The sequence below is a fragment of the Labeo rohita genome, unplaced genomic scaffold, assembly GCF_022985175.1.
Source record: "Labeo rohita strain BAU-BD-2019 unplaced genomic scaffold, IGBB_LRoh.1.0 scaffold_632, whole genome shotgun sequence".
Lineage (NCBI taxonomy): Eukaryota > Metazoa > Chordata > Actinopteri > Cypriniformes > Cyprinidae > Labeo > Labeo rohita.
The window spans coordinates 1-26,115 of NW_026129560.1; the positions used below are offsets into that span (position 1 = coordinate 1).

The following is a 26,115-nucleotide window of genomic DNA, read 5'->3' on the forward strand; positions in this document are numbered from 1 at the left end:
GGGTAACATTATTTTAAGCTGACTCAACAAATTGTGTTTTTTGTTTTTTACACTGTACAAGAATCAGGAAATATGATAATAATGATAATATTTTCTTTTCTTATTTTATGCTGTTTTTGCCATTGCAGGTTAAGCAGCTGTAAAATGACAGATGAAGGTTGTTCTGCTGTGACTTCAGCTCTGAAATCAAACCCATCACACCTGAGAGAACTGAACCTGACAGGGAATAAAATAGGAGACTCTGGAGTGAAAAACCTCAGTGATCTACTGATGAACACACAATTTAAGCTGGAGAAACTGGAGTTAGTATCATTATACTGTACAGCAGTGACAGTGAGATTAAAGTTTAATGCTGGTTTCACTCTGCATGCGTTAGCAGGATGTGAGCAGTGCATTTATTTTTATTTTTTGGCTCTCATGTTAACAGATTAGAGCATTCACACCGTATGCAGTGGTGGCACGGCAGCGTGTAGCAGGAGCAGAGCAGAAGCAGCAGTGCTGCGATCATTTTTTCTTTATTGAAAAACTGTTGCTTTAATTATTTTAAACCAAATTGGGAATCATTAAGACGACCTCTATCTTAAAATGAATTCAATAATCTATAGTTATTGCTCAAGCTTAAAAGGCCTGTTTACATTATTAAAACTAGAGGCACTTATTAACTTTAAGATTATTTTTTTTATCTTGTAAACTACCTATGTACAGCATTTTATATGCACATGTGTGTGGGACAGAGGGGAACACGGCCGCATCACTTGTTGCCTATATCATAAATCAAAGCACATGACAGACAGTTGTCGGAGAACACCTGAAAAGCATGACCGAATGAACCATACTCACCTGTATTTGCAGTACACAAGCTGCGGTTCAGCTGCACACGACAAACACTGCCAGTATGAAAGCACAATGGGCACATGCTGCTCACGCCCTGAATAGACACCACTTCTGCTCTACTTGCAGATCCAGTGTGAAACAGGCATAAATAAAAAATGTGAAAATAGACCATTCAATGTTGTTAAATTTACTACTGTTTCTATATTAATTTCCATTGGTAAAATTGACTTATTTGTTGACTGAGGGTCCAGACTTGGATTGTAACTAGTCTCCTCAAATACTCCTCTCTTGGTTTGTTCATTCATATATTAGAAGTTTCCATGATTTTGCTGGTTTATTAGTGAATGTATGGCATTTGTTCATGATGCATCATAGATCTGATTCATTGTCTTTTCTCTTTCTGTCTTCAGTCTGTGTGAATGCAGTATTGCAGAGGAACAGTGTCTCATCCTGACTTCAGCTCTGAAATCAAACCCATCACACCTGAGAGAACTGAACCTGAGCAAGAATAAAATAAAAAACACAGGAGTGAATCACTTATGTGACGTACTGAAGGATTCACACTTTAAACTGGAGAGATTGAGGTCAGTAACATTCACATACAAGAATCAAAATGATTAAAATCACTTCAACAGTTTAAACCAAAACACTTTATAGTATCTAACGATGTCTACAGAAGCTTCTTAAACGAGCTCATCCAGTAAGTAAAACATCTCGGTTACGTATGGTAACCCTCGTTCCCTGATGGAGGGAACGGAGACGTTGTGTCGAGTAGTGTACGACACTAGGGGTCGCTCTTGAGAGCCCAAACACCTCTGACAGTTTTGAGAAAGGCCAATGAAAATTGGGTGTGCAGATTTGCATAGCTGGCCACGCCCCGGCCATCCGGGTATAAATAGGGCAGCGTATGCATCTGCTCACTCGTTCTGATTCTGAGGAGCCGAGCATCTCAGCTCTCTCAGAGGCGGACCAGAGATGTGGTATGGGAGACACAACGTCTCCGTTCCCTTCATCAGGGAACGAGGGTTACCATACGTAACCGAGACGTTCCCTATCTGTCGTACACTCCGAGTTGTGTCGAGTAGTGTACGACACTAGGGGTCCCCATAAAAACACGCCACATGTCTGACCGCGTCACGAGAGATAAGTGCAGAAGTAACAGGGCAACGTGTTACCGTAAGTGCAGCTCACCTCCTCTGTGACCATCCAAAGTCCAAGGACTGACCTGTACAGCAGGGTCCTGCAGCCGGGCCTTCCTCAAAGGGCAGCTGTGTGTCTTGAGATCGTTGGGAAAAAATGCCTGTTCCCGAAGGAAAAGACATTACGGAGTTCACGACCTGCCCGACAGGGGGGGTTAGAGTGACATAGTTAGACATGGGACCTGAGGTGGGTCTCACACCCGGGGAGACAGCCAGACTCAGATCCTAGAGAACCTGTTTTCAGGGGAAAACACCGCACCACAAGAGTTATAGGTGGAAATACACATATGGGGCCACATAAGGAGCCACTACATATGGGGCACAATCCAATCATGAATAAAGGTGTTCATACCTTGTGATGGGATTCCATAGCGAGTTTCTCCGCTAAACTCCGCCATGTGCAGAAGTGCCAAAGATGGAGATGGTGTCCAGGGTTTGCATCAGGAAACCTACTGAAACTCAGAAGCGTAATCACCATTAGGGGAAGCGCTTTATGCAAGCTCTACACCAACCAGTGTGCTGAGTCAAGAGTTAGCAATCAAGACTCTAGCTGACACTGGTTCTGTGCGCAAATTGTAAAATCTGGCAAATGTGTTAGGTGTAGCCCAACCTGCAGCTCTACAGATGTCTGTTAATGAGGCCCCATTCGCCAGGGCTGCTGAGGCAGCGATGCCCCTGGTTGAGTGGGCTCTTACCTCCAGAGGGCAGGGTAGGCCTCTGGCCAGGTAGGCCATACGGATCGCGTTCACCAGCCAATGGGAGATCCTCTGTTTGGTGACAGCTTTCCCCTTCTGCTGTCCTCCATAACATACAAAGAGCTGTTCCGAACGTCTGAAGGGCTGCGTTCGTTCCATGTAGATGTACAGGGCACGGACTGGGCATAACAAGGTCAGGTTGGGGTCATCTTCCTGAGAAGAGAAAGCTTGCAAGGTCACTACCTGATCTCTGAAGGGAGTGGTGGGGACCTTGGGCACATATCCAGGCCGGGGTCTCAAGACAACGTGAGAATCCGCTGGTCCGAATTCCAGGCACGAACTGTTCACGGTGAGGGCTTGGAGGTCTCCCACTCTTTTGATGGAAGTGAGCGCAGGGAGGGGCTGATGCCAGGAGCACCAGGTCTGAGAACCAGGTTCTGTTGGGCCAGAAGGGGGCCACCAAGAGAATCTGTTCCTCGTCCTCCCTGACTTTGCACAAGGTTTGTGCGATGAGGCTCACTGGGGGAAACGCATACTTAAGCCGGCCCCTCTGCCAACTGTGTGCCAGTGCGTCTATTCCGAGGGGGGCCTCGGTTAGACCGTACCACAACTGGCAGTGGGTGGATTCCGGTGAGGCAAAGAGATCTAGCTGTGCCTGGCCGAATCGATCCCAAATCAGTTGGACCGACTGGGGATGGAGTCTCCACTCGCCTCCGAGTGAAACCTGTCATGACAGGAAATCGGCCATATGATTGCCTTCGCCTGGGATGTGAGTGGCTTGTAGAGACTTGAGTTTGTGTTGACTCCAGAGTTGACTCTGGTGGTTGATGTAGGCCCCAGTCGCAGTGTTGTCGGACCTGACCAACATGTGCTTGCCCTGAATCATAGGTCGGAACCTCCTCAGGGCTAGGAGCACTGCCAACAACTCCAGACAATTTATGTGCCAGAACAGTCGGGGGCCTGTCCAGACCCCGGAAGCTGCCTGCCCATTGCAGGTGGCACCCCAGCCTGTCTCGGAAGCATCTGTGGTGACAATGATGCGTCTGGACACCTGTTCCAGGGGAACTCCTCACTGTAGGAACACAATGTCTGTCCAAGGGCTCAGTGTCTGGTGACACGATGGTGTGATGTTCACTCGAAATGTGCCTCGATGCCACACCCACCTGGGGACTCGAGTATGAAGCCAGTGTTGCAGCGGTCTCATGTGCATCAAACCCAGCGGCGTGACCGCGGCTGAGGATGCCATGTGCCCTAGGAGCCTCTGAACCTGTTTTAGGGGGACCGCTGACCCGCATCTGAGTATTGCCACACACCTCAGAACTGACTGTGCACGCTCCAGGGAGAGACACGCAGACATACTGACCGAGTCCAGCTCTACGCAGAGAAAAGAGATTCTCTGTGCCGGGGAGAGTTTGCTTATTTCCCAGTTGGCCCGAAGTCCCAACTGAGCCAAATGGTTGAGAACCATGTCCCTGTGTACGCAAACCAAATCCCACAAATGAGCTAGGATCAGCCAGTCGTCGAGATAATTGAGAATACGTATGCCCATTTCCCTGAGGGGGAAAGGGCGGCCTCCGCTACCTTCGTAAAGACCCGGGGCGACAGGGAGAGGCCGAAGGGGAGAACCTTGTACTGATATGCCCGTCCTTCGAAGGCAAACCGTAGAAACGGCCTGTGTCTTGGAAGGATTGAGACATGGAAGTACGCGTCCTTCAGGTCTATACCCACAAACCAATCTTGAATTCTGACACACGTAAGAATGTGCTTGAGGGTTAACATCTTAAACGGGAGCTTGAGCAGGGCCCGATTCAAGACCCTCAGATCCAAGATTGGTCTGAGTCTGCCACCCTTCTTGGGTACAATGAAGTAGGGGCTGTAGAACCCTTTCTTCATTTCGGCTGAGGGGACAGTTTCTATCGCACCCTTCGCCAGAAGGACTGCGATTTCCACCCGAAGAACCGCGGTGTTGGGGCCCTGAACCGACGTAGTAAGAACACCACGGAACTTGGGCAGACGACGTGCAAACTGGATGGCATAGCCGAGCCGAATGGTCCTGAGGAGCCAGCGGGAAGGATTGGGGAGATTTAACCAATCCGAAAAATTCTCTGCTAGGGGTCTCAGAGGAGTTACATTCGGTGTACCAAGGGTGGGGGTACCGTCGCTGGGAAAACAGTGTGTGGCCGAAGGTGAGAAGCCCCGAACCACACTGGCTGTTCTGCCCAGGGAGTTCGTTCCATGAGAGCTGTGCAGATGATCCGCCCGAGAGGGGAGATCGTCTGAATGAGCTCGATGCCTCAGAGCATACGGGGGCACAGATGCTGTTGTGGATAAGGGAAACAGCATCCGACCATCGTGTAGAGGGTCGGAGGTGCTGTGTATTGCGCCCAGAGAAGAAGGAAATTGCTCTTTTATTGACCATGTGGTGGCCGTCTGCCAGGTGGCAGACAGCCGGGTAGAAGCCGAATCCAGCGCTCGTCCCCTCGTCGAGTGATCAGAAGATCCTCCTTTCCTGGGCTGCCCGTCTCAGGAACGCTTTGAAGCCTGACGAGGGTTCTTAGTGGCCTGAGGACGGGCTGGCGGTGCCACCTTCCTACGAGTGCTGGACCGTTGGGCGGGTCTAGCTGCAGGACCGGCAGGTTGCGGGGCCTGAGCTACCCTCGTAGGGGGTCTCCCTCGGCGGGGGGCAGGCGGAGGTTGCTGCGTCGGCTGAGCTGGGCAGGATGCGTTTAATGGCCTCCGTCTGCTGCTTCACCGTGGAGAACTGCTGGGCAAATTCCTCCACGGTTTCGCAGAAGAGACCAGCCTGGGAAATGGGAGCGTCAAGAAAGCGCGCTTTCTCAGCGTCTCGCATCTCAGCCAGGTTTAGCCATAGGTGGCGCTCCTGGACCACCATAGTGGACATCGCCCTTCCCAGAGCTTGCGCTGTAACCTTCGTAGCTCGTAGAGCATAGTCGGTCGCAAGAGCGCAGCTCGTGTAACTGCTCTGGGTCAGGAACACCCTCGTGCAGGTCTTTGAGAACCTTAGGCTGATAGACCTGCAGAATCGCCATAGCATGTAAGGCGGACGCAGCTTGCCCAGAGGCCGCATAAGCCTTCGCTACAAGCGCAGACGAAAACTTACAAGCCCTGGACGGGAGTCTTGGGCGGCCCCTCCAGGAGGCGGTGTTTTGTGGGCAATCGCTCTCTCCACCTGGGGGACCTCCGTATACCCCCTCGCTGGACCGCCGTCAAGGGTGGTGAGGGACGGGTAGATAGCGTGCCGTGAGCGAGCCAACAGAGGGGCTTTCCACGACTTTGTTAACTCCTCATGCACTTCCGGGAAAAACGGAACCGGGGAGGAACGTGGCCTCGAGTCACGTCCACTGCCCAGGAACCAGTCATCCAGCCTCGAAGGCTCAGGGCTGGGCGGGGGGACCCACACAACCCCAATCTCCTTGGCTGCCCGTTTTAGTGCGGCGGCCATTTCGGCATCTGCCACAGACTGAGACTCTACCGCCGGAGCGGCGAGTTCAGCTGTGACATCAACCTCTGACGGCTCTCCCTCCGATGCTACTGATCCTGCCTTTTCCTCAGCAGGAGCCCCGAACAAAAGATCCAGCCCATACTGAGACAAGCTTTCAGATTCGTCCAGAGACTCCATCGGTGGACACACAGGGTGAACGGTTTGCGGGGATGTACCCGGCAAAGCGTCGCTCAACACCTGTCGCTCCTCTTCAACACACATCGCCGCGGCCTCCTACCCGGAAGTAGAAGGACCAGAGCGGGAAGCAGTTGAAGCGCGCCGCGGCTTCTTCGTAAAGAACGTGGCTCGTGAGCGAAGCGTGCCCAAGGGCATGTCCTCGCAGTTCTGACAACCTCCCTCAGCGAACGCTGCTTCAGCATGCACACGCCCCAAGCATTGAAAACAGTTCGTTAGGGGAAAGGTAGAATCCGCAACCAGTTGGACACTGACAGAAAGGCATAGTGAAACACACAATCCGCCCGTGGAGCTCTTTTAGAGAAAATTTGCTCGATTAGAGGAAAATCTTCTCCTGAAGATTGCCGTCAACGCACCCAGGGGTTCTCTCACAACACGAGCCGTGTCAGAGAGGGAGAGACCGCTGTCTGTGCCGTAGATCCAACGACGAGAGAGGTGAATGCTGCCGCTTCTCACACAGAGACGCTGCATTCGGCTCAGAAGAACAGAACGAGTGAGCAGATGCACACGCTGCCCTATTTATACCCGGATGGCCGGGGCATGGCCAGCTATGCAAATCTGCACACCCAATTTTCATTGGCCTTTCTCAAAACTGTCAGAGGTGTTTGGGCTCTCAAGAGCAACCCCTATTGTCGTACACTACTCGACACAACTCGGAGTGTACGACAGATAGGGAACTGTTAAAGTGTGGAATAAAGAGTCTTCAACATGTTTTACACTAAACAGTACTTTTGGATTGAACAAATTTTTAGTTATATAGTTTACCACAAAAAAAATGCCGTTTTATAAGAGAAGTCCCTGACTTTTTGTGACAGGTGGGATTCAGCTTACGACACTTCTCATTCATTCCTATGGTATCCGTAAACACCGATTGAGTGTTGCACAATTCTGACTGAAATAATTTTTGTTGTATTTGTTATCTTAAAAATTCACTGTGCACAGAAACCAAACACACTGAGTCTGATGTGTATTAAAACAAAATTGTTTTCTTTGTTCACAAAAAAATAATTAATTAACCTTGTCCGACAGCTTATCAGAAATCTCAGCCAGAGTCCGTCTTTTCCCCCCTTTTCCCAAAACAGCTTATACTACTGTTTCAGCTATTAAAATAGTTCAGTTTTATATGTAATGGCAAAGTGATTATATTTCTTTTCCTTTTTTTATTAGCCTACGTTAATTTAGAAAAACGTTTGATTTTTTTTTTTCCATTTAATATATATATATATATATATATATATATATATATATGTATGTATATATGTATTTTTAGTAACGACCAGTTAGCGGAAGACTGATCATAGTCTGTTTAATCAATTTTTCCTTGTTAAATCATTACGATTTACATAAAATATACAGTTCAAGCATAAAACAATGTTAGTTTAATCATTAAACCTAGATAAACATGCGCTATCAGGCACATATTCAATCGTTTGTGTGGAGAATGGAAGCTGAAGCCGCTTTGCAGGACATGGAGGCACCAGCGCCATCACTTGCATTGTTTTTCAGTGGAAACTATTTAAAATATTTCGTCATTTTTGCTCATAAAGGTAAGAGTAATACATCATTCAGAACTGTAAAGGGTCTACTTGTATTTGTTACAAATCTGGTCGGTGTTCTGCTGACCGCTCACCACCAGATGTGGCTCTCACCTTATCCTCACACACGGACTCTTGCACTACACCTTGGACTACATTCCCCCTCATGCAGCACGCTGATTTGGTCTACACCTGCGACTAATCCGTAGCGCTATAAAAGCCCCGGTCTTTCCCCCTGCAAGCCACGGAGTATTGTTGTTGTGTTAACCATTGTTATCATAGTTCCTAGTTCACAGTTCCCTGTGTTTAGTTCCCTCGCCTGTCCTTCTCGTTTTCATCTGTCTCGCCGCCTGCCTATTGGACTATTGCTTGTTTCTTGGATCATTCTCTACGTCTTGCCTTTGTCACACCTGTTTGCTACTGTTTTGACCCTGCCTGATCGACCAATAGGATCCAGCAGCTTCACCCCCGGACAGTCAACAGATATGGACACAGATAGGATTCTTTTCAGGATTAAACAAGGACCACGCACACTTGAACAATACATCCATGAGTTTTTGGCCATTGCTAATTATTCCACTCTCCCGGACTGTATATAATTATTGAATTTTTTTGTGATGGCGTTAATGAGCCACTGAAAGCGAGACTAAGACGCAAAGGTCTGCGTTCATCACTGACTGCTTTCATGGACTATGCTTTGCTGACTGAGGGCTCGCCGTTTACTGTGGGTGTCGAGGAGGAAGAACGCAACAATGTGGTAATGGCGGCCGCGCATCCCGCTCCCGCTGAACACGGAGCGTGTTCATACCATGGCGGCAACAACAGAGCCTGTGCACAAAATGGTGGCGACAGTGGTGCCCGTTCGCAAGATGGCGGCTGTGCCGGTGCGCGCTCACAAGATGGCGCAATGGCGGAGCCCATTTACAAAATGGCGGTGAAAACGGAGCTTCGTCACGTTACAGCTGCCATACCTGAGCCATGTAAAGTTGCAGCTGCATTTCCCAAGTCAAGTCAAGCTTCCGAGTCCAGTCAAGTTGCAGCTGTGTTTCCCGAGTCAAGTCAAGTTTCCAAGTCAAGCCAAGTTGCAGCTGCGTTTCCTGAGTCAAGTCAAGTTTCCGAGTCCAGTCAAGTTACAGCTGTGTTTCCTGAGTCAAGTCAAGTTTCCGAGTCCAGTCAAGTTAGAGCTGTGTTTCCTGCATCAAGTCAAGTCAGAGCTGCTCTTCCTAAGGCAAGTTAAGTTAAAGCTGTGTTTCCTGTGTCAAGTCAAGTCAGGGCCGCTCTTAATAAGACAAGCAAAGTCACAGCCGTGGTTCCTAAGTCAAGCAAGGTCACAGCTGTGGTTCCTGAGTCAAGCCAAGTCAGAGCTGTCGTTCCTGAGTGAAGTAAAGTCATTGTTGATCTTCACAAGCCAAGTCAAGTCAAGTCACCGCTTGTCTTCACGTGTCAGATCAAGTCACTGCTGATCTCCATGAGCCAAGTCAAGTCACCGCTGATCTTCATGAGTCAAGTCAGGTCACTACTGATCCTCACAAGCCAAGTCAAGTCTCTGCTGGTCTTCACGTGTCAGATCAAGTCACCGCTGATCTTCACGAGCCAAGTCAAGTCACTGCTGATCTCCAAGAGTCAAGTCAGTTCACTACTGGTCTTCACAAGCCAGGCCAAGCCACAGCCGGTCTTCACGAACCAAGTCAAGTCACAGCCAATCTCCACGAACCAAGTCAAACCACAGCTGATCTTCATGAGCCAAGTGAAGTTATTGCTGCTGTTCCAGAGTCACGTCAGGTCCCGCCTGACGGCCCAAAGTCACGTCACGTCACGTCCCGCCTGACGACCCAGAGACACGTCACGTCCCGACGGACGGCCCAGAGACACGTCACGTCTCGTCTGACCGCCCAGAGTCATGTCTCGTCTGACCGCCCAGAGTCAAGTCACGTCTCGTCTGACCTCCCAGAGCCTTGTCACGTCATGTCTGCCAGTGTGTTGGCGATCACCATTCTCAGTATGTGGGCTGCACACTACACTCCAAAGGTCCTGTCTGTTCACAAGTCTGCTCCTGAGGTCACGTCTGTTCACAAGTCTGCTCCTGAGGTCACGTCTGTTCACAAGTCTGCTCCCGAGGTCACGTCTGTTCACAAGTCGGCCCCGGAGGTCACGTCTGTTCACAAGTCCGCCCCAGAGGTCACGTCTGTTCACAAGTCTGCTCCTGAGATCACGTCTCTTCACAAGTCTGCTCCAGAGGTCCCGTCTCTTCACAAGTCTGCTCCATAGGTCCCGTCTCTTCACAAGTCTGCTCCATAGGTCCCGTCTGTGGCTATGTTAAAAAATCTGGTCGGTGTTCTGTGGCCCGCTCACCACCAGATGTCACTCTCACCTTATCCTCACACACGGACTCTTGCACTACACCTTGGACTACATTCCCCATCATGCAGCGCGCTGGTTTGATCTACACCTGCGACCAATCAGTAGCGCTATAAAAGCCCCGGTCTTTCCCCTTGCAAGCCACGGAGTATTGTTGTTGTGTTAACCATTGTTATCATAGTTCCTAGTTCACATTTCCCAGTTCCCTGTGTTTAGTTCCCTCGCCTGTCCTTCTCGTTTTCGTCTCAACGTTACAGTATTTGTGTACACAATTATATTTTATTTATAAAATAAAGAACACAAACATGATTCACTTTCTGTCATCTTAACAGGAGCGCTTCACAAAAATGAACCGAAACTCAGCGAATACATACATCACATGATGAATATATGTATAGAAAGTTTTAAATTATTACTTAGTGAAATAAAACAAGTCAAAAACAAAAACTCTTTCATTATTTAATCTGTAAAGATGTTCTTCTCTCTAAAAAGGAGATGGCGAATCAGGATTAGCAACTTTATCCCTGCGACACTGACTCAGAAATCACTAGTTTATTAATAGATCATTCAAAAATCTCCTTACTTTTTTTCCCTACATACAGGGTAATAACTTTTGCAGGTGTTTTGCGTCAAGCTTTAGTCTATTACATGCGCTTGAACACAGAACTGTTCCAGCTAGGGGCATAAAGCTGGGGCGCGTCAGGCTCAGGCTAAAATGCAGGGCTCTAGACCAAGTCACCACTTTCGTTGAGGGGCCAAAACATGATGAAGTCATGAGAAGCTAATGCTTAGTTAATGATGACTACTGTATTTGGATGTCAACAGAATTCACATGCTATGTGCTGTGATTGGCCAATGTTGGGATCTGTCCATTTACCTATTTAATTTTTTTGTGAACAAAGAAAACATCATGATCATGTGTAATAAATCATAAATCATGATCATGTTCTTAGTTAATGTCTTAATTAAGGGGTTGTTCATCCATGAAGTCATGAATGAAATTCTTTCAACAACAGAGCCTGTGCACAAAATGGTGGCGACAGTGGTGCCCGTTCGTCAAGATGGCGGCTGTGCCGGTGCGCAAGTTTCCAAGATGGCGCAATGGCGGAGCCCATTTACAAAATGGCGGTGAAAACGGAGCTTCAGTCACGTTGCAGCTGCCATACCTGAGCCATGTAAAGTTGCAGCTGCATTTCCCAAGTCAAGTCAAGCTTCCGAGTCCAGTCAAGTTGCAGCTGTGTTTCCCGAGTCAAGTCAAGTTTCCAAGTCAAGCCAAGTTGCAGCTGCGTTTCCTGAGTCAAGTCAAGTTTCCGAGTCCAGTCAAGTTACAGCTGTGTTTCCTGAGTCAAGTCAAGTTTCCGAGTCCAGTCAAGTTAGAGCTGTGTTTCCTGCATCAAGTCAAGTCAGAGCTGCTCTTCCTAAGGCAAGTTAAGTTAAAGCTGTGTTTCCTGTGTCAAGTCAAGTCAGGGCCGCTCTTAATAAGACAAGCAAAGTCACAGCCGTGGTTCCTAAGTCAAGCAAGGTCACAGCTGTGGTTCCTGAGTCAAGCCAAGTCAGAGCTGTCGTTCCTGAGTGAAGTAAAGTCATTGTTGATCTTCACAAGCCAAGTCAAGTCAAGTCACCGCTTGTCTTCACGTGTCAGATCAAGTCACTGCTGATCTCCATGAGCCAAGTCAAGTCACCGCTGATCTTCATGAGTCAAGTCAGGTCACTACTGATCCTCACAAGCCAAGTCAAGTCTCTGCTGGTCTTCACGTGTCAGATCAAGTCACCGCTGATCTTCACGAGCCAAGTCAAGTCACTGCTGATCTCCAAGAGTCAAGTCAGTTCACTACTGGTCTTCACAAGCCAGGCCAAGCCACAGCCGGTCTTCACGAACCAAGTCAAGTCACAGCCAATCTCCACGAACCAAGTCAAACCACAGCTGATCTTCATGAGCCAAGTGAAGTTATTGCTGCTGTTCCAGAGTCACGTCAGGTCCCGCCTGACGGCCCAAAGTCACGTCACGTCACGTCCCCGCCTGACGACCCAGAGACACGTCACGTCCCGACGGACGGCCCAGAGACACGTCACGTCTCGTCTGACCGCCCAGAGTCATGTCTCGTCTGACCGCCCAGAGTCAAGTCACGTCTCGTCTGACCTCCCAGAGCCTTGTCACGTCATGTCTGCCAGTGTGTTGGCGATCACCATTCTCAGTATGTGGGCTGCACACTACACTCCAAAGGTCCTGTCTGTTCACAAGTCTGCTCCTGAGGTCACGTCTGTTCACAAGTCTGCTCCTGAGGTCACGTCTGTTCACAAGTCTGCTCCCGAGGTCACGTCTGTTCACAAGTCGGCCCCGGAGGTCACGTCTGTTCACAAGTCCGCCCCAGAGGTCACGTCTGTTCACAAGTCTGCTCCTGAGATCACGTCTCTTCACAAGTCTGCTCCAGAGGTCCCGTCTCTTCACAAGTCTGCTCCATAGGTCCCGTCTCTTCACAAGTCTGCTCCATAGGTCCCGTCTGTGGCTATGTTAAAAAATCTGGTCGGTGTTCTGTGGCCCGCTCACCACCAGATGTCACTCTCACCTTATCCTCACACACGGACTCTTGCACTACACCTTGGACTACATTCCCCATCATGCAGCGCGCTGGTTTGATCTACACCTGCGACCAATCAGTAGCGCTATAAAAGCCCCGGTCTTTCCCCTTGCAAGCCACGGAGTATTGTTGTTGTGTTAACCATTGTTATCATAGTTCCTAGTTCACATTTCCCAGTTCCCTGTGTTTAGTTCCCTCGCCTGTCCTTCTCGTTTTCGTCTCAACGTTACAGTATTTGTGTACACAATTATATTTTATTTATAAAATAAAGAACACAAACATGATTCACTTTCTGTCATCTTAACAGGAGCGCTTCACAAAAATGAACCGAAACTCAGCGAATACATACATCACATGATGAATATATGTATAGAAAGTTTTAAATTATTACTTAGTGAAATAAAACAAGTCAAAAACAAAAACTCTTTCATTATTTAATCTGTAAAGATGTTCTTCTCTCTAAAAAGGAGATGGCGAATCAGGATTAGCAACTTTATCCCTGCGACACTGACTCAGAAATCACTAGTTTATTAATAGATCATTCAAAAATCTCCTTACTTTTTTCCCTACATACAGGGTAATAACTTTTGCTGGTGTTTTGCGTCAAGCTTTAGTCTATTACATGCGCTTGAACACAGAACTGTTCCAGCTAGGGGCATAAAAAGGCTGGGGCGCGTCAGGCTCAGGCTAAAATGCAGGGCTCTAGACCAAGTCACCACTTTCGTTGAGGGGCCACAAACATGATGAAGTCATGAGAAGCTAATGCTTAGTTAATGATGACTACTGTATTTGGATGTCAACAGAATTCACATGCTATGTGCTGTGATTGGCCAATGTTGGGATCTGTCCATTTACCTATTTAATTTTTTTGTGAACAAAGAAAACATCATGATCATGTGTAATAAATCATAAATCATGATCATGTACCCATCTTAGTTAATGTCTTAATTAAGGGGTTGTTCATCCATGAAGTCATGAATGAAATTCTTTGAATTCAAGTTAGTTCCTGATAATTCATGAGATATTAATGCATGAATTTATGCATTAATTCATGGTAATTAATGTACCCTTACCGTAAAGTGTTACCAAAATTGGATATGCCCGTGTCAACAAGCTTGTCCCCCCTAAATTTGGAATCATGTCACACCAAACAATTTTGGGTGCAGTTTGTCCTGAAAAGTATATATAAACATCACCAGCTGCTAAATTCAAATCCACGTTCGCTAGCTGGCACTGAGTCAGAGACATACATGTTTTTACAGCACTGCATATTATAACCAATCACACACGATTCTGTTGAGCTTATGAATGTAATGGCCAATCAAAGGTGTTCAGACGAGTCATCGCTTACATGATCTATAAAGGTGCAAAATTATTTGTCAAATAAATGAAACATGATGAAACATTCATTTGAGTTTAAATTGTTATAGCTTATTCTAGAGATTGCAGTGATGCATGACATGGTGAAAAATGACTGAATGAATAATACTGTATTAAAGTAGATTAAGATTCATTTTAAAAGTGTGTCCCCTAAAAGCACAAGTGGCCCCATCCTGTTCCACCCAGTTACTGTGGTCTAGAACTGACACTGCAGGGTCAAAGTTTCTTTAAAGAACAATCTCTTTCTTACCTTTTCATAATCTGAAGAACCTTCTTTCGCCCCCAAAAAACCTCTTCTTTGTCAAGTCACCTTTATTTCTATAGTGCTTTTAACAATACAGATTGTGTCAAAGCAGCTTTACAGTATTAAATAAGAAAATAGTGTCAATAACGCAAAAGAACAACAGAAAACACTCAATTTTCAGTTAAAGTTCATAATTGAATCCAGTGATGTCATCATCCAGCTCAGTTCAGTTCAAATAGTATCTGTGCAATCAAGTCGATAAATACGGAGTTTTCTTTACTCAAGAAACACTATATATATATAAAGGCTAATGTTTTTTATGTATTTGTAACCCCCAGTATTTCCCCTCCCCAAATGGGAAGAAGGTAGGAAAAAAACATTTTGCTTAATGTTTAGATACTTATTTAAATTTTCTTTAGTATAAACTATATGGTTTCTTTAAGAACGGTAGTTTGTACAGAGGCTGGGTTGTAATGCAAATGGGGGAAAAGCCAGAGAGGGGAAGTGTGCAAGCGCATTGCGTGTGTATGAGGGGATAACAACCCGATTAATCCGAATAGGATTGATTTCTTTCATTGGCTTTTGAGAGAAAACTGTGACTAGTTAATCCAGCAGATCGCTGGCTAATGTTATTCGTCTGTGTGGCTCGGAGAAGCGGTGCATCATCAGTCAGTTTCATCCATATTCGAGCGAACTCCGTGGGAACTATTTGAACCTGCAAAGTGACTCATTGTGATCTATTAGTGAAGTCACAGACCGGGAGGGCGGTGGACCCAAATCTACCAACGTGAACAACGCTGATACGGAAGAGCCACCGGACTCGACGCCCAGGTAGCGCTCTGAACAGCCAAGGGGTTCAAAGTTCCCCAGGCCACGGGGAATTGCTCAGGAGGTGCAAACTCGCGCATCAAAGGCGGCCTGCCCTGCGCTACGAGCATCCGAAATTGGGAGAACTTATTGGAGTAAAGATACCTCGGTTCTAATTTTGCTGGCTCTTTGGAGTGAAGGGGCCAATTATTTTGTTTATTTCCTGGCCACAACCATCACCAGCAACGTACAGGCCTGCAACAGGGGTGGGAGGAATTATTTGTGCCTATGTGTGTGTGTGAATGGGCCCATGTGAATTTTATCAGTTACAGTGAAATTTGAATATATAGCGTAAGGAAAGGTTTCTAATTATATTTCCATTTAACCTGTGAGTACGTTCAAAGTGTCTGGAGTGTGCATTTGAGCTGCACAGAAAAAGGGGGTTGTCAGAGGAAGCCTCTAATACAGTGGTCGGGGGAACCCAATGTAATTTGATTGCTGTGACATTTGTAATTTTTCATTAGTTATTTTATTTTCCTTTTATTTAATTTCATTGGTTAAATAAACACTGTCATAGTATTACTTTAATCCATCTCTGTAATTCATTCCTGGTGAAGGGAAATTATCTATATAACCCGAGTAAAAGTTAAATTTGACCCACCCTACGTTGTTGAACACATGTGACCCACTAGGGCATTTTATAGTTAACCTTGTTATTCTCAAATCCGAGGTTTACGAGAGGTTCCTTGGTTTATTCAGTCGAGAGACTATCCTTTACGAACCCGCGCGCCCGTCCTCAGTGCTCAGGCAAGCCACCCTGAGGGGGAAGAGGGTGCTACATATTTGAGGAGCGGAAAAGAGTGCTTTAGTCTGGCATTTATTGTTGCATCTGATGTGGTGGTAATGATAGAAAAAAACATTCGCTGATCATAAACATGGATTTCGAACTTGATTTTGGAGAAATGTTAATAATATAATAACACATGCAATGATGTAAATAAATCTGTAGGTCTATACATTTATATGCTAACACTATGCAATAAGATTTGGTAACACTTTATTTTGATAGTTTACTTTAGACATTCTACTAACAGTAAGTAACTTTGCAACTGCATGTCAACTAGTCATTAGCGTATTAGCAGACTGTCTGCTTAATATCTTCTAAATGTCTTCTAAACTTTGCAACATTAAGATTAATAAATGCTGTAGAAGTACTGTTCCTAGCTCATGTTAACTATACTAGTTAACTAATCTTAACTAATGAATCTTATTGTGAAGTGTTACCATTTATATAAGTGTATCTGTATACTTCTGTACACATATATATAAGCTACAATACCAGCATACACTGTTTATTATTTTTTTTGTTTTTTGTTTTTTTAATTTCTGAAAAAGTAGCAGTAACAGTCCGGTCCTGGAGAGCCGCAGCCCTGCAGATTTCAGCTTCAACCCTAATTAAAACTCACCTGTCTGTACCGTTCTAGTTTCCCTTCAGACCTTGATAAGCTTGTTCAGGTGCGTTTGATTAGGGTTGAAGCAAAACTCTGCAGGGCTGCGGCTCTCCAGGACCAATTTTCGCCACCGCTGTCATAGGAGGTTTCCGGCAGCAAAAATGTATTTTGCTTCTGTCACAATATGAGGTAAATCATACTGTTACCACGGCGGCCTCTGTGGCTCCCTCTAACCGCCGTCAGCGGGAACCATCCCCGGACTTTTAGTTTGACATTTCCCCTCGCCCCGTACCTGGGATCCCTACTTCCGGTTCCGGGTCTCCCGGGTCACTTCCTGCCCTCCGCCATTTATACCCCGTCTTCGCGGGCTAACCCCCGCAAAGTTTTGACTAGTGATCTATCAATTCCGAGCGTTTTTCCTTGTATTGTTATTTTGTTGCCGACCGGACTGTTTTCTCACTCTGCCTTGATCGCCGCCTGCCCTTGGACTTATTTGCCTGGACTATCGTTTCTCGCTCTGGATTATCTCTGTTGTTCTCATTTGCTGTTGTTGACCCTCGCCTGCCTGATCACGCTAATAAACGCATCGCAAATGGATCCTACGCCTCCGACTCCGTCTGTGAGCCTGTTACAGAAAACTTCGCCACCATCGGATCCAGCGATCGTTCATCCGGCCTCACCGGACGCTGCCCCAGCACCCTCTGTGTTGCAGATCGCATCGGAGCTGTCAGCCCAGGCCTCGACGCTCGCGATGCATCGGCAACAACTGGATCGCCTTACAGACCTCACGGGACAATTGGTGAGTGCTCTGCAAGGTGTACAACTAACCCCTCCGCCTGCCGCTCCTCCCGCGACTGCGCCACCGTCGGGGGTTCCGCAGGCCGCAGCTAGCCCGCACTGCAGCACTGCAGCGAAGTGTACGGGGTTCTTGCTGCAGTGTTCATTGTTTGTTAATCAGCAGCCGCACCTCTACCCAACCGACGAGGGGAAGATTTCATTCGTCTGCTCACTCCTCACAGGGAAGGCACTGGATTGGGCCACCGCGGTCTGGCGGCTAGATCGCCCCACTTTTCCCTCTTTTGCCTGGGGTACCCCTGGCTAGACCAGCATGGACCATCCATCGCCTGGACCGACCGCACCATCACCCCCTGGTCTTCACGTTGTTACAATCACTGCCAAGTCAAACCAGCATGAGCACCCGGCACTCTTGACCTCTCTCACTCCATACCCCTCGAATACCAGGACCTGCTGGAGGCTTTTAGCCGTGCCAAGGCTACCCAGTTACCTCCACACCGACCGGGGGATTGTGCTATCGATCTCATCCCGGGAGCCGTTCCTCCCAAGGGTCGGATTTTTCCCCTGTCACAGCCTGAATCAGAGGCCGTGCACAAGTACATCCAGGAGGAACTAGCGAAGGGCTTCATCACACCCTCGACCTCGCCAGCCTCAGCAGGTTTCTTCTTTGTCAAGAAGAAGGACGGCGGCCTCCGTCCTTGCATCGACTATCGAGGCCTTAACGAAGTGACCATCAAGTATCGATACCCTCTTCCCCTCGTCCCATCGGCTCTGGAACAGCTGCGCTCAGCCAAGCTCTTCACCAAGCTGGACTTACGCTCAGCCTATAATCTCGTCAGGATTCGGGCAGGGGACGAGTGGAAGACGGCCTTCTTCACCACCTCGGGGCACTATGAATACGGGTCATGCCCTTCGGCCTGTCCAATAGTCCTTCGTGCTTTCAGGCCTTTGTCAACGAGGTATTCTGAGACATGCTCAACCGATGCGTGATTGTGTACATGGATGATATCCTGATCTACTCTAACTCCTACCCCGAGCACGTCCAGCATGTCCGTGCTGTACTCAAGCGACTCATTTCCCACCAGCTCTATGCCAAGGAGGAGAAGTGCGACTTCCACCAGAGCAGGATCTCCTTCCTCGGTTATATCATCAGTCCCGAGGGGGTAGCCATGGATGAGCGGAAGGTGGAGGCTGTGCTGAATTGGCCGAGACCATCTACGCTCCGTGAGCTTCAACGCTTCCTTGGGTTTGCCAACTTCTAACGTCGCTTCATACGCAACTTCAGCACCGTGGCAGCCCCTCTCACGGCCATGGTAAAGAAGGGTACCACCCGCCTCACCTGGTCCCCCGCAGCACAGGGCTTCGGACAGGCCGAAGGGCATGACCCGGTATTCATAGTGCCCCGAGGTGGTGGAGAAGGCCGTCTTCCACTCGTCCCCTGCCCGAATCCTGACGAGATTATAGGCTGAGCGTACTGGGCTTCCAGCCACCCCTGTTCCCCTGGTCCGGGAAACCCTCCGAGCTCCCAGCAGTTAACTCCTGGTTCCAGAATAGCGAGGAAACCTAGAAACCAAGCCCACGTTCACCTCCAGGGGGCAGTACGGCAGCCCAGGCAGACCGCAAGCGTCGTCCTAATCCTCCCTATGAACCCGGACAGTGGGTTTGGCTCTCCACTCGAGATCTACGTCTTCGCCTGCCCTGCAAGAAATTAAGTCCCAGGTACGTGGGTCCCTTCAAAATAATCAAACAAATCACTCCTGTATCTTTCCGTCTTGAACTCCCTGATGATTATCGTATCTCACCCACTTTTCATGTCTCTCTGTTAAAGCCCGCTGGCGATCCGGAAGGAGTGGAGGACCTAGACGAGACCGCCTCCCAGGGACCGCCCCCCGTTGTCAACGGCAGCGAGGAGGTCTATCGGGTCAATACCATCCTGGACTCCTGGCGCCGGAGAGGTCAGCTACAATACCTGGTCGACTGGGAGGGCTTCGGCCCAGAGGAAAGATCATGGGTCGCCTCCGGGGACATCCTGGACCCCTCTCTCACTACGGACTTTCACACCAACCACCCAGATCGACCAGCCCCCCGAAGAAGGGGTAGATCCCGGCGCCGGGCCCCTCCTCGCGCCAGGAGTCGCTCGCAGGGAGGGGGGCTCTGTTACCACGGTGGCCTCTGTGGCTCCCTCTAACCGCCGTCAGCGGGAACCATCCCCTGACTTTTGGTTTGACATTTCCCCTCGCCCCGTACCTGGGATCCCTACTTCCGGTTCCGGGTCTCCCGGGTCACTTCCTGCCCTCCGCCATTTATACCCCGTCTTCGCGGGCTAACCCCCGCAAAGTTTTGACTAGTGATCTATCAATTCTGAGCGTTTTTCCTTGTATTGTTATTTTGTTGCCGACCGGACTGTTTTCTCTCTCTGCCTTGATCGCCGCCTGCCCTTGGACTTATTTGCCTGGACTATCGTTTCTCGCTCTGGATTATCTCTGTTGTTCTCGTTTGCTGTTGTTGACCCTCGCCTGCCTGATCACGCTAATAAACGCATCGCAAATGGATCCTACGCCTCCGACTCCATCTGTGAGCCTGTTACACATACTACATATACATAATACTGATACTGAGAGCATTGACTTGAAATGAAGTTGGTTCACTATAAAAATAAAAACATTTTAAAAACATCATGATGGCCCCCAACATCATCAGGGACAATGCACATCCCAAACACAGCCCCTTCACACTTCTGCTGTCTAGGAGCTGTACAGGAGTATGAAATCAAGGACAGAAATTGCTTTTCTAAAAACATTTATAACTTATTTTGTGGTGTTTAGAAGCCTTTTAATGGGTTGCATCAAGGAGCTGTGAAACCAGTTACACTCACTGAATCACATTTGTGCCAAACTCTTACAAAACAAAATCAAACATTCTCCTTCAATCCATGAACGTTTCTCACAGTTAATGTACACAATCTCACAGTCTGAAGCGTCTGTCACACATGCTGTTGTGAATAATTAAGCAAAGCGTCTTCTGATTGGATAAGAACACACAGTCTCATGAATAATTATGAGACATCGACGCATCATTAAAGTACTATAGTCCTTTATCACGTCACAAACTATGACAATCACAACTGTGTCACAAACTGTGACGTCAACACGATGTAGATTTGAAACCTGGAAGGCAAAAATTGTGCAAAAAGCTCAAAATGAACCAATTTTCTCCAACAATTAAAATGAACAGATGCTAACATTGTCTTCTATGATGTGAAACACAAACACCTCTGCTAAAATCTCAGAAAAAAAGTAGTCTGGGGTTTCATGACCCTTTAAAAACAAACTTCCCATTTCCATCACTGACTGTTACCTTGTTTGTTACACAATATATATTTGTACATTTTTGTGTATATTTATATGTTTTTGTATAGTTAATCTGTCTATATTCTATACTGTATATTTTTGTGTAATGAAGACTTGCAAAGTAAGTTGTTGTGTGGTCTAAACATTTGAAAGTTGTATTAAGTGTTTCTGTCCACTTCACTTATTGTCCATACAGCAGGTCAAATACCCAACCCAATATTAAATCATACATACATACATACATACATATATATATATATATATATATATATATATAAATTTTTTTTTTTTTAACCCAAGTACACATGACCACATGAATTTTAACGATCATACTTTTTTGTTTGTTTCTTTTGATAAATCGCTCAGAGGGGTTTGACCAAACAAACTAAGTTATTTACAAATCATCTAAGGACCCGATTCCTAACTATTTCTAATATACATTTGATTAAAATATTATTAACACCCTCTGGGGTTCTTCGGTCACTTTTGACCGGATTTTTTTAAATAAAAAAATATTAAAAATCGTAGCTTCATCGGAATGGTACGAAACTTAGTGACTTTTATGGTACTTGGTATATGAACACACAAAAAAATTGGGGACAGGATTTGAAAAGTCTAAGTGGTCGTAAAAAAAATAGTCACACTCAGGGCCTTCGGGTCAAAAATGACCGGCCATAGGAAATGAATGGGAAATTGGCAAAAATATGAAAATACAGAGTTTTTTTGTGCATACAATCTACAAATCAGCCACAATCCAGAAAAAAAGCACACGACAGTGAAGGGGTGACTCTCTAAAACATCAGTAGTGCAAAACACTACAATACACTCTCACACACACACACTTATACACACAAAAACACACACACACACACACACACAATTGAATGTGTCATTTCAAAAGCTAATTTTGTGAAATGTGTGAAATAGAAGCAATCAATGTAAGAAATAAAGTGCACAGCAATGAAAGCATGAGACTGTAAGCCATCAAGGTTGCAAAATAGACACACACACACACACACACACACACACGCACACACACACACACATATATAAATATGAGACTGGTGAGACTGTAACAGAGAAATGTGAGAATATGTGAAACAAAATCAATGAATCAAATAAAAGGGAGACATTGGATCCAAAATGCAAAAGTCACACACCATGTCTCTCTCTTGAACACACACACACACACACACAGGGAAATATGAGACTGTAACAGAAATGTTCTAATGCAATGTTCATGTTTGACTGTATTATAAAGTAAAACTGGCGCTTCAAATTACCAGTTAAACCAATCAAACAAACAAAAAACTTGGCAAATAATAATAAAAAATAGTCTTTGATAATCTCATATGATATATTAAAATCCACAACCTGAAAAGGCAAAGGCAAATATGTGCAAAAACAACTAGAATTCACAAGCCCTTCTACAGAGAGCAGTACATTCACCTAGTGGTTAAAATATGACATTGCTTGACAATTATGCTCACTACACCACCAGATGGCACCATTCTGACTTCAAAAAATTGTTTTCTATAGGCCAGGTGTCTACTTTAAACTGAAATACAGCATTAATTAAAAAATAATAAAAATTATATATATATAAAAAATTTCTATTATATTCAATGGGAAAAAATAGATCATAAATATTGCATAATACTGCATAAATATTAATTATTATCATAAAATTCTCTCAAAACACCACAAAAAAAAAAGAAAAAATATTATTGAACAAAAATACATTTGATTGATTTTACTGAAAAAAAAAAAATAATGATTTCAGGGGTCCGGTCACTTTTGACCGTGAAGGTCTTGAGTGTGACTGGAAAACGAAGAACCCCAGAGGGTTAAGACTAAATATTATTAAATTGTAAAGAAATTACAGATCTATCTTTGATTGTCGAAAGATTTCCAGGTTCATTTCCCAATAGCCAATAACATTTCATGTAGTATTTTAATCTGTCAGTTGTAGAAAAATCTGATCTCTTTGGGCGAGAGCAGCATAAATCTGAGAGAACGTGTCCAGTTTAGTGCTGGAGCAAAGGAAATTCGCATGCGAGCGGAGAGGTTTGCGCTTGTGCATCGTATTAATGTACTTTCGCGCTACAATAATGTGCTCTTGACATTTGTCATTAAAATAGCGCCATAAAATTGTACATAAACCATGAGAAGTGTAAATTATTTGATTAAATTAACTATTTATTTATTTATTTATTTGTTTTGTTTTTTGTTTTGTTTTGTTTTGAAGACCAAATTGTGAAAAATGATCCAAAGGTATTCAGACACTCTTCCTCTGTTTCATTTTATGAAGACATTTTCACTTTATTAAACCGTTCTCTTCTATCTTCTCTCCTTCTCTCAATGCAGGTTAAGCAGCTGTAAAATGATAGATGAAGGTTGTTCTGCTGTGACTTCAGCTCTGAAATCAAACCCATCACACCTGAGAGAACTGAACCTGAGCGGGAATGAACTAGGAGACTCTGGAGTGAAAAACCTCAGTGATCTACTGATGAACACACAATTCAAGCTGGAGAAACTAGAGTTAGTATCATTATACTGTACAGCAGTGACAGTGAGATTAAAGTTCACTGACAGTATTTCAGTGCTTATTATGATTTATCTATCCAGGTACATCATTTATTTCCAAAAATTAATGTACCCTTGTGGTCTTTAACGAAAATAACTTTCCCCTCACACAAACATTTCATCTCTGGTCTGATGACGTGAGGGTGTGAAAACCTGTCAGTCACATGAGATCACAGCAATAACAAACAACAATTATCCAGCTTCTCATCAAAAATGAATTCCTGATTCCTGTTTCACTCAGACATGCATCACAATAAGAACAAAATATGATCACAAAATTTTGTATTTGACTGTAAAATATGATCTTAAAATGTCTTGAAGTAAATTTTGATTTATGAACAGAATTTTCTTGATTTGTTACATTTTAAATGCATTTTTACATTTACATTAAATCACAAATAATTTTTTGGTCTGACTAAAGATTCTCCAAACTTGAAATGTAACATGTATCCTCAAATCCTAGTTTTGTTTTGTTTTAGTTTATGGCTGTATAATTATTTATTTACTTATATTGTTTTGAGGTTTTAGCAACATTTTATGTATTGCACTGTATGATGTTTACTCATGATCAATTTAACTCACACATGAACAACATGTCTGATTCATTGTCTTTTCTCTTTCTGTCTTCAGTCTGTGTGATTGCAGTATTACAGAGAAACAGTGTCTCATCCTGACTTCAGCTCTGAAATCAAACCCATCACACCTGAGAGAACTGAACCTGAGCTGGAATAAACTAGGAGACTCTGGAGTGAAAAACCTCAGTGATCTACTGATGAACACACAATTCAAGCTGGAGAAACTAGAGTTAGTATCATTATACTGTACAGCAGTGACCGTGAGATTAAAGATTACTGACAATATTTCGGTGCTTATGATTTATTTATCTAGGTACATAATTTATTTCCAGTGTACCCTATTATTAATGTACCCTTGTGGTCTTTAATGAAAATAACTTTCCCCTCACACAAACATTTCTTGTCTGGTCTGATGACGTGAGGGTGTGAAAACCTGTCAGTCACATGAGATCACAGCAATAGCAAACAACAATTATCCAGCTTCTCCTGACCTGCATTTTTTCTTGTTCAGAAAAGTTGTTTCACTCAGACATGCATCACAATAAGAACAAAATATAATAAAAAAAAATTGTATTTGACTGTAAAATATGATCTTAAAATGTCTTGAAGTAAATTTTGATTTATGAACAGAATTTTCTTGATTTGTTACATTTTAAATCCATTTTTACATTTACATTAAATCACAAATAATTTTTCGGTCTCACTAAATGTTATGACCTTGATGGAAATTTTGTCTAGGAATTTAAAAGGAGTAACATTGAGATGACCAAAAGAAAAAGCTTAAGGTAAAAGTGGCAAGAGAAACGCAGGACATCAAATTAGCACCGCAAAAGATTTATTGCTCCCACAACCATGAGTATTTACAACATTTAGGAAAACAACATAAAAAAACAATAATAGTTTATATAACCAAGACAAACGGGAGAGGGAACTGAAAGTGGTGCTAGAAAATCAAAGAAATAAATATAACAAAAAGAACCCCACTGTCTCCTCCCGGTCCTCTAAATAAGAAAACAATAATATGAAAAGAAAAAGTCTTCAGCGCAAATGCGCCCTGAACTTACACTAACTAAAAAACACAAAAATACACATTTAACGCACTTCACTAAACTAGTGTTTCTAATACATAAAAAAACCCTACGTGCAAGGTATGTGTCACGCTCAGACGAAGCACACGAACAACGACGTAAATAAACGAAAGGTATTTAATAAATCCAACAGGGAACACAGGAGACACAGGAACACAGGGTAGTAACATCAATGTCCGACAAGGCAAGAGGGGAAACACACGCTATATATATACACACAGACTGATTACAAACAGGTGCAGACAATAAGGGAGAAACCAAAACACACAGAACTGCAGGGGAGATGCTGGGAGAAACCAACTAGAGAGTCCAGGGGTGTGACATTACCTCCCCCTCCTGGAAGGCGCGTCCTCGCGCCGACAAACAGGGACAACAAGATGTACAAAGTCTTAGGAGGGGGCTTCGGTGGAGGACGGACTCCTGGGAGGAGGGCAAAAGATGGAGTCCAGGGTGATGACGGGATATTCCATGGAGGTGATGATGGAGGGAGGAGCCAAGGAGGTGACAGGAGGGGGCTGGAGCAGGAGGAGCCAGGTGAGACCCAGACCACAGCCATGATGGAGCCCCACGGTGGAGCCGATGGAGGGAGGAGCCATGGTGGAGGAAAGGCTAACGACTCCATGGGGCCGACCGACGGAGGCGGAGCAGGTGGTGGTAGAGCCCGAGGCGGAGACGGAGAGCCGATGATCCTGGACGACCCCGAGGATCCGGAGGGCCCAGGCGGAGCCCAAGGCTCTGGCGACCGAGGCGGAGATCCGGCGGTCCGCGGCGGAGCTGGAGCGACAGAGGACCGAGGCTGTGCCCGTGGGAGGGAGGAGGTCCACAGAGCCGGAGGAACGGAGCGACGAGGCGCAGCCGGAGGAGTAGAGTCCAGAGGCGAAGGTGGGGCGACGAGTGACCAGGGCGGAGCCGGAGGGATGATGGAGCCCAGTGGAGCTGGTG

The 26,115-nt window shown here is 45.7% G+C and overlaps 1 protein-coding gene across 3 annotated transcripts in view; it reads left to right on the forward strand.

Moving 5' to 3' along the window:
• The first annotated feature begins 115 nt into the window (after nt 1-115).
• The window catches only part of LOC127161391 (ribonuclease inhibitor-like), a 32,657-nt gene continuing 6,657 nt past the window's right edge, over nt 116-26,115 (forward strand). Inside the window, exons 1-4 of one of the 3 annotated variants that reach the window (XM_051104157.1) lie at nt 116-302; nt 1,245-1,418; nt 23,292-23,465; nt 24,141-24,314. In XM_051104157.1, coding sequence (XP_050960114.1) covers nt 145-302; nt 1,245-1,418; nt 23,292-23,465; nt 24,141-24,314 — 680 coding nt within the window. In that variant the 5' untranslated portion in view covers nt 116-144. The remainder of the gene's footprint in view (nt 303-1,244; nt 1,419-23,291; nt 23,466-24,140; nt 24,315-26,115) is intronic. The other 2 variants (XM_051104155.1, XM_051104156.1) reach the window with 2 other exon arrangements.